General features: G+C 47.3%; 1 protein-coding gene across 1 annotated transcript in view; it reads right to left on the bottom strand.

The window, feature by feature from the left end:
- Positions 1-16,310, bottom strand: part of PIAS1 (protein inhibitor of activated STAT 1) — a 53,417-nt gene that overhangs the window by 15,746 nt on the left and 21,361 nt on the right. The window contains exons 2-5 of the mRNA XM_059858750.1: positions 14,829-15,273; positions 1,935-2,019; positions 1,180-1,227; positions 260-350 (exon numbers count right to left, since the gene is read on the bottom strand). Of these exons, the coding sequence (XP_059714733.1) occupies positions 260-350; positions 1,180-1,227; positions 1,935-2,019; positions 14,829-15,273 (669 nt within the window). The remainder of the gene's footprint in view (positions 1-259; positions 351-1,179; positions 1,228-1,934; positions 2,020-14,828; positions 15,274-16,310) is intronic.

The raw sequence follows: 16,310 nt of genomic DNA, 5'->3' as shown, positions 1-16,310 counted from the left end.
CCGCTGAACTTTGGAGCAGAGTTTCTAAAATTCAATCCTTTTTTCTCTGCTCATGTGAGTATTACTAAATATGTGATCTTGAAAAGGGGTTTTTAACCTCCGTATGAACTTCTGGATCTACTGGCTAAAACAAATTACTTGATCTTTTCTGTTCATTCCAATGCTCCAGAATGTGAAAACACTGATTGGGATAAATTTTCAGGCAGGTAGTTCCTAATAGTGCATCCCAAAATGAGGACTAAAAGGAGATTTTACTTACTGGAAGGCTGCATGGTTTCCCATTGACTTTCACACACAGATTGGGTGGGAAGTGATCTTCTTGTGGACAACTGGTTTCTGATAAACAAAACCTAAAAGCAAAGAGCTGCCATCATCTTTCACTTTTACAGTGATTTAAAGATCATCTCTTCCCAGAAGGAATTGTTTTTCCACTGAGCTCTGAAATCATGACAGATCTTGCTAAACACAGCCCCCAAATGATGTCACTGAGCAGGAAAACCCCCCAAAATTACAGTGCTTCAAGCAGCCTGGAGGTTCCTCCTCAGCTTCCTTGAATTCCTCAGCCTGACTCATCCCACCCCCCATTTCTTCTCTGCCTCTTCTCCAGCCTGACCTCTCCACACAAGACCAAGGTGTCCCAAAGGGCATTGCCCCCATCCCAGCTGCAGCTCCAGGCAGTTTCTGCTGCTGAATTTATTTCTTTCCAGTTCCAAGAGGTGTTTCTGCTGCTGGATCCCAGCAGGACAGCGAGCATTCCAAGGAGCAGCAGGGTTCCTTCCGGGGACCTGCCCCATCCCTGCCCATGGATAATCCAAGAGGGGTTGGTTTCCCTCATCCCCTCCTCACCCCACCCCACCAGGCTGAGAGAGAGGATTTGATCCATTTATGATTGATTAAAAACCCCCAAATTCACCAGGCTGGTGATTCCCAAAGTGCCTAAAGAAGCAGATCTTGGAATGCCTATGGAATCCATCCCTGCTAAGAAAAACAACCCTCCCTGCTCATGGATTTTCCAGCCCCAGGACATGGAATGACCAAGGTGGAGTTACAGGAAGGATTCACTGACAAGAAAATCAACCAGGATGAGGAAAATCATCTCTTTTCCATCCAGGAATTCCCAACCTGTTGGGGAGGACCTGCTGATAAATCCTAAAAACCAACAGGCAACAAAATCCCTACCTTAGCTGGACCTGTACTGTGAAGTCACATTTGGTCCCAGAAATATCCCTGGAAACAAGAGAAAACGGATTAAAATATCCTGCTGTTCACAAGATTCCTCAAGAGTTTGCTGGAAGTTCAATTTATGGAAAACACTTCATTTTTACACAAAAAAAGGAAAATTCACCCTTTCAGGTATGTATGATGCACACCAGACTGCTGCTGCTGCTCAAACCACCACTCTCAAGAGAGGTTAAAAGGAAGAGTTTTTATTTTTTGAGGTAAATAAATAAATTTGTGTCTGACCTCTATTTATGTGAGAGTTTTTATTTTTAGGGGTTTTTGTTTGGTTTTGTTTGTTTGCTGGGGGTTTTTTGCTGTTTTTTTTGGGGGGGTTGTTTGTTTTGGTTTTTTGTTGTTGTTTTGGGGGGGTTATGTGTTTTATGGGTTGTTTTTGTGGGGTTTTTTTGGACTTTTTTTGGTTTTTTGGTATATTAGAAAGAAAATTCTGATGGGTCACCAAGAAGTCACAACTTCACAATGACTTAACAGAGAAACTGGTGGCAAGGAAGAGCTGCAGGAAGCAGAACTCTGGATTTGCAGGGAGCTTAACACCAGAGAGACCCACCCCAAACCCAGTGGTGGGGCTGAATTCCCTCCTCCCCATGCAACACAAACCAATTCCCCAGAGGAGTCCTCCCCTGCCGTTCCCTATGGAAGGCTGGGGGGATTTGGGGGGGATTGTTTGGATTCCAGGGCTGCTGGAGCCCACTCACATGGAGCTGCTGATCTGCTGCACTTGCTGCGGCGTCAGCGCGAAGGCAAAGCAGGTTTCTCGAAACCTCTGGCTGTTATCTGAGGCTGCAAGAGAGCAGAGAGCATCAAAAAGCAGCCAGGACAATCAGGAAATAATGGCATCAAGTCAGAACACACGTGTTTTTAAACTCCAGCAGCATCAGACACATCTGGCTCTGAAGAGCTTTTGAGGAAGTTGCCATTGGAAGCCTCCTGTAAATAAAAATACAATGAACAAACTTTATGTGCCTATAAAGTGTACATTAAAATAGGGCTGGAGATAACAGCAGAGCTGAGGCAAATCAAGGCTTTTATCGCTGCAATTTCATGTCAAACGTGCTCTGATATGAAATAAAAATACATCTGAGGATTTCTCTTCAATCCCTTTTTTACTTCCCTCCATGCACCAGATCAGGCTCGGCCTGTCAGAGTTCACAGAGGGGCTGAACACAACACGTGGGACATCTCACATTTCAGTCTGATGGCTTTTGGGCTTCAATGCACCAAATATATCCAGAATAAGCCAAGAACTCGTGAGATCTGCAGCCATAAAATCTGATTTTAAAGCCTTCCCTCTCTGTGCCACAGCGCTCCAGAACCAAACAGTGCTCAAGAGTAAAATGCTCCTGCTGGAAACTAATGTTAAATATCCCTAAAATAGTGGCTTTAGCTAAAACACAGCCTTTCACAGGGCCACTGCAGCAATGAAAAAGGGTTTTTAAATAATAAACTGAAAGAAAGCACCATCTCCCCAGAGAATGACTCCACACACTCACCAACACACACCGAGTGAAAAGCTGCCTCTAAGTTGCACTTCAATCTCATTATTCTTCATGATTTCCTAAGTTCTGAATAAATTTGTGAGTTCTGAATAAATATTATATAATATAATTATTCTGAATAAATCAATATAATTATCTGTGCACTAAACACTGGATAAATTTCCCATTTTTTGGTTTACTATAATGCATTCTTGACTCATCCCTGAGTGACAGCTGAGTGAGTATTTCAGGGAGAGAACTGAGATTTTGTTCCAAGCAGCGTGTGGTGGGTTGGAACCAACAATAGCAAAGACATTGAGCGTAAATATTACAGCAGGAACCTCCCAAAATTCCATTTTTTATCTTTCCTGCATCACACTGCTGCAAGATCCTCCACTGATCCCAGGATTTGCTGCTGTGCATGAGCAGGAACAGGGACATGAAGCTGCTGTTTGGAATCTCTGAGAAAGAATTAAGTTTTATAAATAACTCAGATTTTGAAATGCATACATTTCCTCCCTGCTAGCACAATGTCTGCAGGAAACAGACACAATGTATACAATTCACAATGAAAATCTGCTTCCACATTTGCTCCTCCATAGAATTTGACACCTATTTTTAGCTATAAATGGCAAGACCACAATTACAAACTCTAATTAACAAAAGCTGAATTAGCCAAGCCCAGGCACTGCAGAGAAATGAGGGAATTCCAGTTGTTATTTCCTGCTTTTCCATGGGTTTTTTCTGCTGGGCTGGTTTTCTTCCCAGGTATTATTTCCTTTAGCCTGGAAATTGTCAATTCTGGCTCTACTGGAAAAGTTCTGGAAGGTTTTGGGAACCTTTGGTGTGAACTCCAGCACTTCACTAATTAAAATCTGCTGACTAATGCCACCTTTGTTTAAAGCTCAATTATCCAGAGAAGCCAACCAGCAGCTACCAAAATTCCTTGGATTTCCCAAGTTTTCCCTTTCCCATCTTTTTTGCAGCAGCTCCAATTTGGGGAATCCAGCAGGGAAAGGGGCAAACAGGAGGAACTGGAATTGTGTGCGGCAGGAAAACTGCGACAAAGTCTGGACCACAGGTTCTGAAATTTAATCCTTTTCCCTCTTCTCATGTTGATAACAGATTTATTTTTACTAAACAGTGCTGAAAAGTGGGGTTTGAACTTCCATATCCATAGAATCACTGAGTTATTAAGGCTGGAAAAGACCTCAAAGTTCACCAGGTTCAACTCCTGACTGAAGAGCACCTTGGCAATTAAACCAAAATTGGATTTCTGAGCCCTTCCAGGGATGGTGATTCCACACTTCCCTGGGAAAGCTGTTTAAATACTCAACCACTTTCCCAGGAAAGAAATATTTCCTAACATCCAACTGTTGTTTTGGTCAAATTAAAGCATCCATACATTTATCTGGGAGAAAACAGGGAAGGACCTCCCTGAGCTGCCACGGGAGCTTTCCCCACTCCAGCTCTCCTCAGGAGCTGTGCCAGGACAGAGAACAGCCTCTGCCTGAACCAAAACCCAAATTCAAAAAGGCCTCTGGCATTTCTTCTTGAGATCTGGGGTTTTTTGTGTTTTCAGAGTCTTTTGTGCAGTTACTGCTGCCGCCTCCAAGAGGAGACTTGGAAAGGGACTTAGGTCAAGGGGAATGGGTTTAAATGGCCAGGAAGTGGGGTTAGATGGATTTGGGAAGGAATTCCTCCCTGGGAGGACCATGGGGAGGGGCTGGGATGGGATTCCCAGAGAAGCTCCCTGGATCCCTGCAATGTCCAAGACAAGGCTTGGAACACAAGAGAAGGCTTAGTGGAAGGTGAGGGGATGTGATGGGGATGGGATCCAAGGGATGAGATCCATGGGATGGGATCCACGGGATGGGATCCACGGGATGGGATCCACGGGATGGGGATGGGATTTCAGCTCCCCTCCAACCCAAACCCTCCAGGAATTCTGTGCTCACTGCCTGTGCCCCACTGCCTGAGCAATCCCTGGTCCCTGCTGGATGCCTGGTCCCAGAGCTGCAGCATTCCCTGGAGAGCAGCCCTGCCTGCCCTGCACCCCAGCCCTGCTCTGTGTGCAGCCCTCGCTGGGACTGCCACGGGAGCAGGGCCAGATTGCAGAGGGAAGGGAAAAAACCCTGTTAATTAGGCAAAGATGCTCCAAAAGGCAATCAAAATATTTCCAAACTGCTGACAGACGGAGCAGAGCAGGCACAGGAGGCAGGCAAGGAGCTCCCTGAAACTGCAACTGACTTGTGGTCAGGCTCCTCAGCCCCTCCCAGGATAACTCTGCCCCTTGACTGTGCAGCTGCCTCTAAAAAACGAGACAAAATCTGATTTTTCTTGGTGGCTTTCTCGAACCTTCTCCCTCATCACCTTTCCATGCCCACATCTAGTCCGTCCCAGATCTGCTCACCCTCCAAAGGACGCGTGAAGATCCCACCAAACCACACTAAACACTGAGCAGCTGCTCCCCTAAAAACCAGACTCCTGTGTTTATCTCTGCCTCCAACTCCTCTGTTCCCAAAGATCTGATTCCTCAAGGCAGGAACATTGGGAATTTGGAATTTCAGGGTGCAGAAAAGCTGACAGATTTCTGTTAATTCATCTGGTGTATCTGCTGTGTTTAAAACACCAAACAGATCCTGGCAAATCAAGCACATAATTTACTTTTAGAAGTTCTGGAGGATGACTAAACTAGAAAAATATAGTTTTAGACCAAAAAAAAAAAAATCCTTCTGATGGCTACAAACACAACTGTGCTCTGCAAACAACGATTATTATTTAACAAAAGAAAGGTAAAAATAGATCTGCAATTGAAAACCAAGAGGATGGAAATAGAATTTATAATCCAATAAAGCTGGAATCAAGCCAGGACAACAGAGTTAATATGGACATTCTTCAGAAAGATGCCAGGAATGTTTCTGGGGGGTTGGGTTCATTGTTTCTTTTCCAGAACTATGATTTATTAAATATTAAAACATTTTCTTTTGCACTGTGAATGCAACAGAGTTTGGAAAAGTCAAAATGCCTAAAAAGTCACAGAGTTTCTTCTCCCAAACTTTTCTTTTCCTAATTTCACCAGTATTTCCCGAATTATTCCAGGCTTACCTCACTCCAGGAACGAGCCAGGATTGGTACAGATTAACTGAGGGACAAAATTATGCCCTGCTGGTTGTGGATTTCCTTAAAACACTTCAGTGAGGTAAAAAGTTTTCAAAATTTGAAGGAAAATTCTTTTAAGAGATGGTATTCACAGGATCAAACCACTTAAAATCGTATAGGAACAAATAAATATAAATATAAATATACTGTATATGCACATATATATATATATATATATATATAAAAATATATATATATGTATACCCATCAATCACCTATTTAATAAATAAAAATGATACAGAAAAGCCATTTTCAACTAATTCTGCTCTTTATTTTGGAAAAGCCCTCCAGCACCAGTGTGAAAAGAAGAACCCAGCTTGAGTGGCTGCATTTTCTACAGCTCTAAAAATATTCTGTTCCACCTCACCAGTACCCAGGGCTAAAAATAGCCACACAATCTTTCTGCAGTAAAATACCTCTTGCTGTCTTGAGAAAAAGCCACTCTCTGAATTTCCACTCAGGCACAGACACCTTCAAACCTTTCAGGAATTTTTTGGGACTGAGGAGTTGTGGTGGTGATGCTTCCTAAAGACCAATAAACTGAGCTTCATCTTCCCAATTGTTAAATACTGAAGGGAATGTATTAAAGAAAGGCTTGCACTAAAATTCAACTTGCACTTTACACAGGAATCATCTAAGATATCACTGGGCCATTCCCAACGATTCCCAATAATTGTGTTTATTTCCAAAGGCAAAAAGAGCTGTAAGGAAGAAGATGAGGAACAGAGGAAATTTTTGCTTCATGCTCTAAGAAAAACAAGAGATAACTAATTGGTTATTCACTAACTAATGGTCTGGATTAGCTAAATTTGTCCAAATATTAACCAGAAATGTGGAATTTCCTGGGACTTCCATAATTCCTCATGGACTTTCCAGCTTCCCCATGTGCCCAGGGGCAGGGGGGAAGCTGGGTCTGGGGTTTGGGATGGGAATCAGGACAAGGATTTTCACCTGAGACTGGGGGGGACTGGAACAGCTCCCCAGGGAATGGGCACATTGCCAACAACTCCAGGAATATGGGGGCAATGCTCTCAGGGATGCCCAGGGTGGGATTCTGGGGTCTGCTCCCAGCTCAGGACATTCCCCAGTCCTTGTTTGCCCTCCCCAGACAGGTGAGATGCCTCACTCTGCTCTTCCTTTAAACAACAGAAGGCATTGTTATCAATTTGTGTCCAATCAAACACCACTGCTGAAAATTTCACCTCTGCCTCCCAGCCAGACCAGAGCTGGGCTCAGATGAGGGCACAGCAAACACGGGAGCTTTGACAACGTGAGAATTCAGAGAGGTTTGAGAGCAATGCTACTGCAGGACAGGAAATCCAGGACACCCCAGGCGTGGGGAGCCCCTGGGATGCCCCTGCCCAGGGCTCCCTTCCCCAGCTGCCCCTGGAGCAGCAGCCAAGGCTGTGCTGGAGCTGTGGAGAAGCACAATCCAAGGGGGTTTGGGGGAGGAAACTGCTGAGAGGATCCACCTTGATGGGGGAGCTCATCTTGATGCCTTGGGAAGGCTGACCCAGAGCAGAGGCTGGGCAGTGCTCCAGAATAAAGCAGGGATTGATTCCAAGGATCTCCTCCATGGACCCACCTTGGCCAGCACCAGAGCCCAGCCAGGGCTGCACCCAAGATGACCCAAAATGGCCCCAAAATGCACGGCCGGGCACGGGGTCTCTCCCTGGGATCAGCTCTGCTCCATTTGCACCTTGCAGTTCATTGTCCCAGCCCAGCTTTAGCCCAGGCACTCCCACCCTGCTTGTTTTTCTCTCTCCAGCCCACGGGGTTTGTGCTCCTGGGCTGAGATTTGGGTCCTTTGTCCTTGGTGCCCAGCTGGAGCAGGAATTGTTTTGTCTCCCTGCTCTGTGCACCATCCCCTCATGTGAGCCCAGACCCACACACTAAAGCAGCACAGAACGTGAAAGATACAAAATCCAAACCTGAGGCATCAATCTCAGGATGGCCTTTAAAGCCACCCCAAATTCTGGAGTTTCCCAGTAACCCAGTGTTTATTTACACATCAACACTTCCTGCCTCTCAGCCACAACCTCTGAGCCCCCAGCTCTGTCATCTTCTGCAAGCAGCAGCACTTCCAGCCCACACCCCCCATTCCTGCATTTCCTGCTGCATTAAATGCAGCTGGAGTGAGCAGCCAGATCCTCTCCCTGGGAAAGCCTCTCAGCCATCACTAAATCCACCCCAGCCCATGCCAAAGCAGGGCTCTGCACCCCAAAATCCAACAGGTGACACCCCTCAGCCAGGCCCTACACAGGCTGTGGGATTTGGGAGATCTGGGCTCCAGAGCCAAGAGAAATCCCAAATTCCCACTGCTTTTTGTCCCACCTTGGCCATTCTGCTTCGTTCCAGTTATCACAAGGGGTGCTGCACCCTTGACCTTTCCAAACACCTCAAAACCACTTGAGGGGAAGCATTTTAGTCAACACCCAAATCCTTCCTCCCCTGAGGAGCCCTTCTGGCACCCTGCAGGTCACAGCTGTGCCCACAAACACCCTGAGGAAAGGGAAGTGCCAGGGCCACCTTCTCCACCTCGGAACAGGTGAAAAACTGAACCCTGGCTCTGGTCAGCTGCTGCCTTCATCCCTTCCAATCCATTTCAGATTCTGTTCAACTCACAGTTAATCCTCAGGAGGAACAGGCAGAGCCACCCTGGGGGTGGGAAAGGAAGGGAGTGAAGAGATGTGAAGGAGCTTATTTGAAATTGTGCCTAAAGATATATATGAAAATAGCCTGGAAATACTCCAAGGGCTACAATTAATCCATAAATATTATGGATTTTATAACTCTTTCTGATATGTTGTATAAACAGAAGACAGAAGAGATCAGCTGGAAATTATGTGCAATTGGACAGACATTTATGTGTGATTATTCATTCTTTAACTCACTCATGGGGTGGGTGGAGTATTACAGAAAACCTGCAGGAAGATCAGGGGACACTGCCATGCCAACATTCCATGGCCAAACTCTTCACTCTCCCAACCACCTCTGTGGATGGATCCCAGCTCTCCTCTCCTGTATCCCTGGATCTCACCTGACCCATCAGTTTTCCAGAGGGAAGGAACCTCACAGGATCCCCCTTACTCAAATCCAGCCCCTTGATTCCTTCAGACACCTGAATTCTGTCCCACAACTCCAAGGCTGCTTTCAGGCTTCGATATTTTAACTTTTATTGCTAAAAGCACCAAGCCAGCCACTTCAAAGGAGCAGCACAAAGGCAGCACTGCCACATCCCTGCTGGACCCTGGCTCTGGAGAAGTCTTCCTCTCAACAAGAAAAGCTTTTTCCTCAGGCACAAGATGGGATTGTTGGGCCAGGGAGATGGGGTTTGTCCCCCTTTTGTCCTAATTCAGGATATTTTATATTTTCTGTGATTCTCTGGAAGCCAAATGGCTTCCCAGCTCCATTCCAGCCTGTCTGGAAACATCCATGTCCTGTCAGGGCCTGGAACCTTGGGACATCCATGGCCTGGAATCCTGAGACAACCATGGCCTGGAACCTTGGGACATCCATGGCCTGGAACCCTGGGACATCCATGGCCTGGAATCCTGGGACATCCATGGCCTGGAACCCTGGGACATCCATGGCCTGGAACCCTGGCCCATCCATGGCCTGGAACCCTGGGACATCCATGGCCTGGAATCCTGGGACATCCATGGCCTGGAACCCTGGGACATCCATGGCCTGGAACCCTGGGACATCCATGGCCTGGAACCCTGGGACATCCATGGCCTGTCAGAGCCTGCAATCTTTGTCAGGGCCTGGTACCTTGGGACATCCATATCCTAGAATCTTGGGACATCCATGTCCTGGAAGCTTGGGACATCCATGGCCTGGAATCCTGGGACATCCATGGCCTGGAACCCTGGGACATCCATGGCCTGGAACCCTGGGACATCCATGGCCTGGAATCTTGGGACATCCATTGCCTGGAACCCTGGCATATCCATGGCCTGGAATCCTGGGACATCCATGGCCTGGAATCCTGGGACATCCATGGCCTGGAACCCTGGGACATCCATGGCCTGGAACCCTGGGACATCCATGGCCTGGAACCCTGGGACATCCATGGCCTGGAACCTTGGGACATCCATGGCCTGGAACCTTGGGACATCCATGGCCTGGAACCCTGGGGACATCCATGGCCTGGAACCTTGGGGACATCCATGGCCTGGAACCCTGGGACATCCATGGCCTGGAACCTTGGGGACATCCATGGCCTGGAACCCTGGGACATCCATGGCCTGGAACCCTGGCATATCCATGGCCTGGAACCTTGGGGACATCCATGGCCTGGAACCCTGGCATATCCATGGCCTGGAACCTTGGGACATCCATGGCCTGGAACCTTGGGACATCCATGGCCTGGAAGCTTGGGACATCCATGGCCTGGAACCCTGGCATATCCATGGCCTGGAACCTTGGGACATCCATGGCCTGGAACCTTGGGACATCCATGGCCTGGAATCCTGGCATATCCATGGCCTGGAACCCTGGGACATCCATGGCCTGGAACCCTGGGACATCCATGGCCTGGAACCCTGGGACATCCATGGCCTGGAACCCTGGGACATCCATGGCCTGGAACCCTGGGACATCCATGGCCTGGAACCTCACAGACCCCAGCTCCACACACGAGGACAGTGAGCAATCAGCTGAAGAAAACCTGAATAAATCCTTTTTTTGGAGTTACCCAGCTGCTCAAAGCTCTCTCTGAAGAAACTCTCAGCCGTGGAGAGCTCAAGCTGAGGCCCAGCACATGCACATGCAAACAAAGAACCCCAAATGTGCTGTAATTCCAGCTCAGCCCCAGCACAGAGCCAATATTTCACCCCCTTCTTGCACAATTAAAAGCTGCAGGGCCGGAAGTCAGAGAACTCAAAGCTGAGTTGAGAATTTAGTGTTTTGTTGAACTTCCTCCCACAAAGTACATTTCAAAAAAATAATAAACACAGCAGACAGTAAAAGCGTGACTTTCATATAAACCATAATAGCAATTGCACAGAGCACGAGATCAGCTCGCTGATAGAGAAAAAGGAGAAATTCCTGCCAAACTAAACTTTCGTGGGTTCCAGCCCAGCTTTCTCGTGCACTGAATTGTTTAATTGTTTAATGGCTGTACCTTGAACTACAGGCACCCTCAAGACTTTAGGCAGCTCAGCTGCAAGATCTGGCTCCAGGTCTGAGGCACCAGGATCGCTCACAGCCACAGGAAAACCCACGGGAAGGGCACGGCAGGAGCACAAATGCAGGGTGGGAATCAACCCCTGAGGGAATTCTGCTGCCTGCAGAAATCCTGGTAGCAGAGCACAGAAACTGAGGAATTAAACTGAGCCCTCCATCAAGAGTGCCTCACTGGAAGCTCTGATGGAGCTGGAATTCTGCTGCCTCTGACGGATAATGACTGATCTGTGCCTCTTCCTTCCAGGAGGCTGCAGGTAAAAATTCTCACTTCTCTGGCTCAGATCCAACTTGCAGCGCTGTGTTTGTATCACTGAGAGCTGAAGCACAGCAAATAAACTGCAGGAGGATGATCCTTGTGCCATTTGGACTGATTTTAAACAGGAGGAGAGCTTTAATCCTTTCCATTGGAAAAAAAAAAATAAAACAGCTTCATTTCCCTTACAGGTAAGTAAAGACCCCTAAGCCAGTTAAAATGTTTTTTGGAACAACTACACAGCTCCAGCAATTAGGAATGACATTTGCTGTAACAAGAGGCATTTTTAAGATGCTGCTTAACTATCTCATGTCCCTTCCACAATAATCTGGCAAATTCTGAGCCTCGCTACACACAGTCAACACATTTCAGCACACAAAAGAGATCTTATCTGTGTGTTAGGGGTTACTTTTAGAAAACGTGCTTAAAAAACAACCAATTAGCAATGTCTGTGCTCCGGGGGCTGGAAATGGGGGAATTAAGGGAGAGCTGCAGCTTCTCTTGACAAACAGCCTCAATTCTCCTCTTTAGATCCTATTAGGAGAACAACAGAGAAGCACAGGAATAAGGCAAACATTCCATCAAAGCCAGAGTGGACAGCTTTTCCTCCAGACATAAAAAAGCCTTATTAAAACAACCAAAAATCCCTGAAAATGGTGGTTAGGCAGGGGCAGAGAGCTGCAAGCACACATTTGCAGAACGAGGAGCTTTCCTGGCTGGCTGGGACACAAACCCATCCCATCCCCATGCTTTCTGCACTTGGCAGGGAGGGTGACTAATAAATGTGGATCAAATTCAACAGCTCCACTGCAAAGGAACAAATGGCTCTTTGTCTCACCCCAGCAGTGTCCAAGGAGCACTGGACGTGGCACTGAGGGCCTGGGCTGGGGACAAGGTGATGATCAAAGGCTGGACTCTGATCTTGGAGGGCTTTCCCAGCCTCAGGGATTCTGGGATTCAGCCCAGAATCCCAGGTTGCTGGTGAGAAGGCAGGGATGGAGAAATCCCTGCATTCCATGAACGCAGCCCAGCACATCCCTCTGAATCCCAGGCTGGAGCTGCAGTCAAACATAAGAATTTCTATTTCCTCCTTTTGTTCCTGACGGTACAAAGAAGAGTTGGCAGATTTCATTTCCCTATCTGTTCCTCACATTAGCTGTGTGCTACCCACCCACACGAAATATTTGGGTACAGAATGCCTGCTCGAGTGCCCTGCTGGGCAACTCCCTGCCCTGAGGCTCGCTCAAATTACTGCTTCTTCAACCAACCATCACTTCTCAGAGGGACAGAAAACTGGAGCAAACCCTCCCAGCTGTGCCACCTGCACCTGGGAACAACCAGGGGCAAGCCCAGCACCCAGGGATGTGCTTTGCCCAGTCTGATGTCATTTCAGGAGGGTGTGAAGTTTGAATTACACAAATTGTCTCTCTCACACACGTTTTCTTTCCCTTCTGTTTCGAGCAGGCAGAGAATTATTCCAAACCCCACATCGGGTCATCAGTTCATCCCTGTGGGGGAGGGAACCAGAGTCGATTCAAAAGTCCTTTATCCCTATCCCATGAGTAATCTGATGGGAAAAAGCAAGCAGGAGATGCTGAAACACTGGCTAAATTCCAAGTTCTGAGTGGCTGCAGTAATATCTGCCAGTGGAAAACAAACCAGGGAACCCACACATGGGACACTTGAGGAAACCCACACGGCTGGCAGCACACAGAAGGATGCCCAGACCATCTGGGGCAAACGTTCTACAAATCCTTTCAGATTCTGCCTCAAAGTATCAGTAAATGCACAAATGGAGAAAATGAAAATGAAAAGAGTTTGAACAGGCTGGGGAGGGGCTGGGATGAATTCCCAGAGGAGCTGTGGCTGCTCTGGATCCCTGCAGTGTCCAAGGCCAGGGATAGTGGAAGGTGTGGGGATGGGCTTTAAGGTCCTTTCCAACCCCAACCATTCCAGAATTTTATGATGGAAACTGAAGTTCCCCCCCCAAACTCTCAACTCAAAGGCTTTTTAATAGGATTCCTTCAGACAAACAGAATTCCCACACAAAACAAAAGCCCCAAACATTCCTGAAGTGAACAGAAAGGACAGGGATTGCTTCCAAAGGTATCTGCTTGGGATTGCACTTCCATTTTCTTACCCTGACACTTCACAAAGGGGAGAAATATCCCATTGTCCATCAGCTCCCAAGGCCTGAGACCTGGCAGGGAGTGGATGAAGATCCCTGCATTTGGGGTGCTCTGTCCCACTCTGAGCTGACAGCAAAGGGCTCTTCCCCCATCCAGGAATAAACAAATAAATAAATGCACACATCACTCCTGCACTGGAATGTCTTGTGGAAATTACAGCCTTATTCTGAGGTATTTCTGGTGTGGAAGTGATGAGACACATACTGAGCACCTCATTAGCTCCCAGCACCAGCCCTGCCTGGAATGGTTATCCAGCAATTAGGGCTTACATTAAAGCTAAACAGATACAGTGCACCTCTACAAAGAACACCTGAACCAGGAGATCAAATTACCAAAATCTCTCCGCTTTTCCCTCAATTACAGCAGCTAAAGCAAAAAAAAAATATGCAAAATACTGAGCCAGATCCTTCAGAAATGCACAGACAACCTCAGCACTCACACATCAGGCCTCCCACATCCCCCAGCCCTCCAGACTGTCACTGGAAAGTACCTGCTCAGCTTTGTTTACAAGGGATTTCTTCTGCAAAGGACTTTTTTTTTCTCACTCACCCACCCTCTCTCCCCAGATCTCCTCTCACCAATCTGCTCCTCCTACCAGCAGGGAATCTTTCCTGGGGTTTCAAGCCAGCAGAAGGTTCCACCACACAGAAATCACCAGGCCTGGTGCATTTAGGCAATATTGAGGAGTATTAGAAGTTACCCATGCTGTGAAGGGCTCCGTGGAGCCCAGAAAATCACACCTTACATAATGCTCTGGGAGCAGCAGATTCTCCTCAGCAGCTCCACCAGTGATTTATACCTTCACACAAAAATCAGCTGCAAGGAAAAGTAGCCACGACTGCAAAAGTACCCTAAATTCAGATGCTCAGACCGTAATGCATCCAGCAAATTTCCAGCCTGGCACTCCTTCCCAGCACGGATGAGAACATTCTAGAAGCCTGACAGATTTGGGGGTAGTTCTGTTTACTTTGGGTATTTTTTTTTAATAATGAAACTCTGTGGTTTATAAGAACTACTGAAAGCAGACTGTTTTTTTTTTTCCCTCTTTTTTTCCCTAAGATTTAGTTTGTTTTTTCTCAAAGCCCCCCCTTAAAAAATAACGGATGTTTAAACCATATTTAGAGGCTCAGCTAAAGCAACTAATGAGTGTTAGGTAAGATGTCTCTCCATGCAGAACAATCTGTTCCAAAAGTTACCAAAAATAGCAATTCTCTAAACAGGGCTGTGATGCAATATTTAACCCCTTGCTGCAGCAGCAGCAGCAGCTGATCTTGACCATTCTCCCCCAAACCCCGCGAGCGCTGCAGGAGCTCTCCTTACCTAGGCTGGTCGGTTTGATCAGCTCATCCAACAAGTCATAAAAGGGCAGTTTCTGCAGCTTGATGTCGGGGTGCACGGGGTGCAGGGCCGAGGTGAGGTGGGGCAGTTCCAGTTCGTGTTTGGGTCCCAGCAGTGACACGGGGAGCAGGGGGGACGTGGCGGGGTGGCCGTCGTAGCCCAGCTGTGGAATGGTGGAAGGCGACAGCGTGGCCGGCATGGAGCTCGAGTGCACGCTGGGGATGGACAGGTCTGCTGGGGTCATGATTTTCTGGGGGAACCTTCTCCTATAGAGTTCTTTGATTTTCATCTGGACGGCGGGGCTGCAGCCAGCCTTGAGCAGGTGCAGGGCTTTGGTCAGCAGTTCGTGTTTGCGGCCGTGCTTGTTCCTGCCCGCGTAGCCCAGCAGCACCTGCAGCTCCGAAACTCGAAGGCTCATAACCATTTGCTTCAAAGAAACAAAACAAAGGGTTAACAGGGGACTTCAGCACCCTCACCAGAAACAAACCAAAGGGTTAACAGGGGACTTTCAGCACCCTCACCAAGGCCCAGAACCATTTGCTTCAAAGAAACAAACCAAAGGGTTAACAGGGGACTTCAGTATCCTCACCAGAAACAAACCAAAGGGTTAACAGGGAACTTCTGCACCCCCACCAGCAACAAACCAAAGGGTTAACAGGGGACTTTCAGCACCCTCACCAAGGCCCAGAACCATTTGCTTCAAAGAAACAAAACCAAGGGTTAACAGGGAACATCTGCACCCCCCCCAGCAACAAACCAAAGGGTTAACAGGTGAATTCCAGAATCCTCACCAGAAACAAAACAAAGAATTAACAGGTGACTTCAGAACCCTCACAAACACCAGAAAGGGCTCCAAGTCCATTAAGCATTAAGTTTTCAAGGCTCTGTGCCCCTGCTCTGCCCCCTTTTACAATGCTCAGTATTTAATACAATGCTCAGTGTTTATTTTCAAGTCTGCAGTGAGAGATTTTTAAAGGCATTTCCATTCTGTGGGCAAAAAGCTGAGAAAAGGACTCGGTGCAAAATAAAGGTTGTAACTCTAATTATTTTTTAATCACTTGCTAGAATCGCTGATGGTATGAATTTTTTCTTGCTCTAGCTGATGTAAAAGCAGTTGTACACTGACAACATCCAAGCTGTGCCAATCCTCAACTCCAAACAGCCTCCCTCAGTTTCTGCCATGCAGCAGAACTGATCCACACAGGTTCAAAGAGAGGAGATCAATGCATTAAAAGGAGAGTGAATAAATCCCATTTGAGCCGTGTCACCATTCCTGGGTTAAAGGAAACTTCCTCCCCTTCCACCTCTGCTCTTCTCCCTCCAGAGCTGTGGGCCCTGTGTGGATGGGAAGCTGGGCTTGCTTTGCCCTCTGTTAATTAGCACCTTCATTAGCACGGCCATTTAGTGCCTCCCAACAGGATCTAATGAATCACACCGGTACAACTTGTCACCTGCTTCACTTCT

The sequence above is a fragment of the Haemorhous mexicanus genome, chromosome 13 (assembly GCF_027477595.1).
Source record: "Haemorhous mexicanus isolate bHaeMex1 chromosome 13, bHaeMex1.pri, whole genome shotgun sequence".
Lineage (NCBI taxonomy): Eukaryota > Metazoa > Chordata > Aves > Passeriformes > Fringillidae > Haemorhous > Haemorhous mexicanus.
The sequence above is the reverse complement of the archived record's forward strand: the minus strand, read 5'-3'. Positions and strand labels throughout refer to the sequence as shown.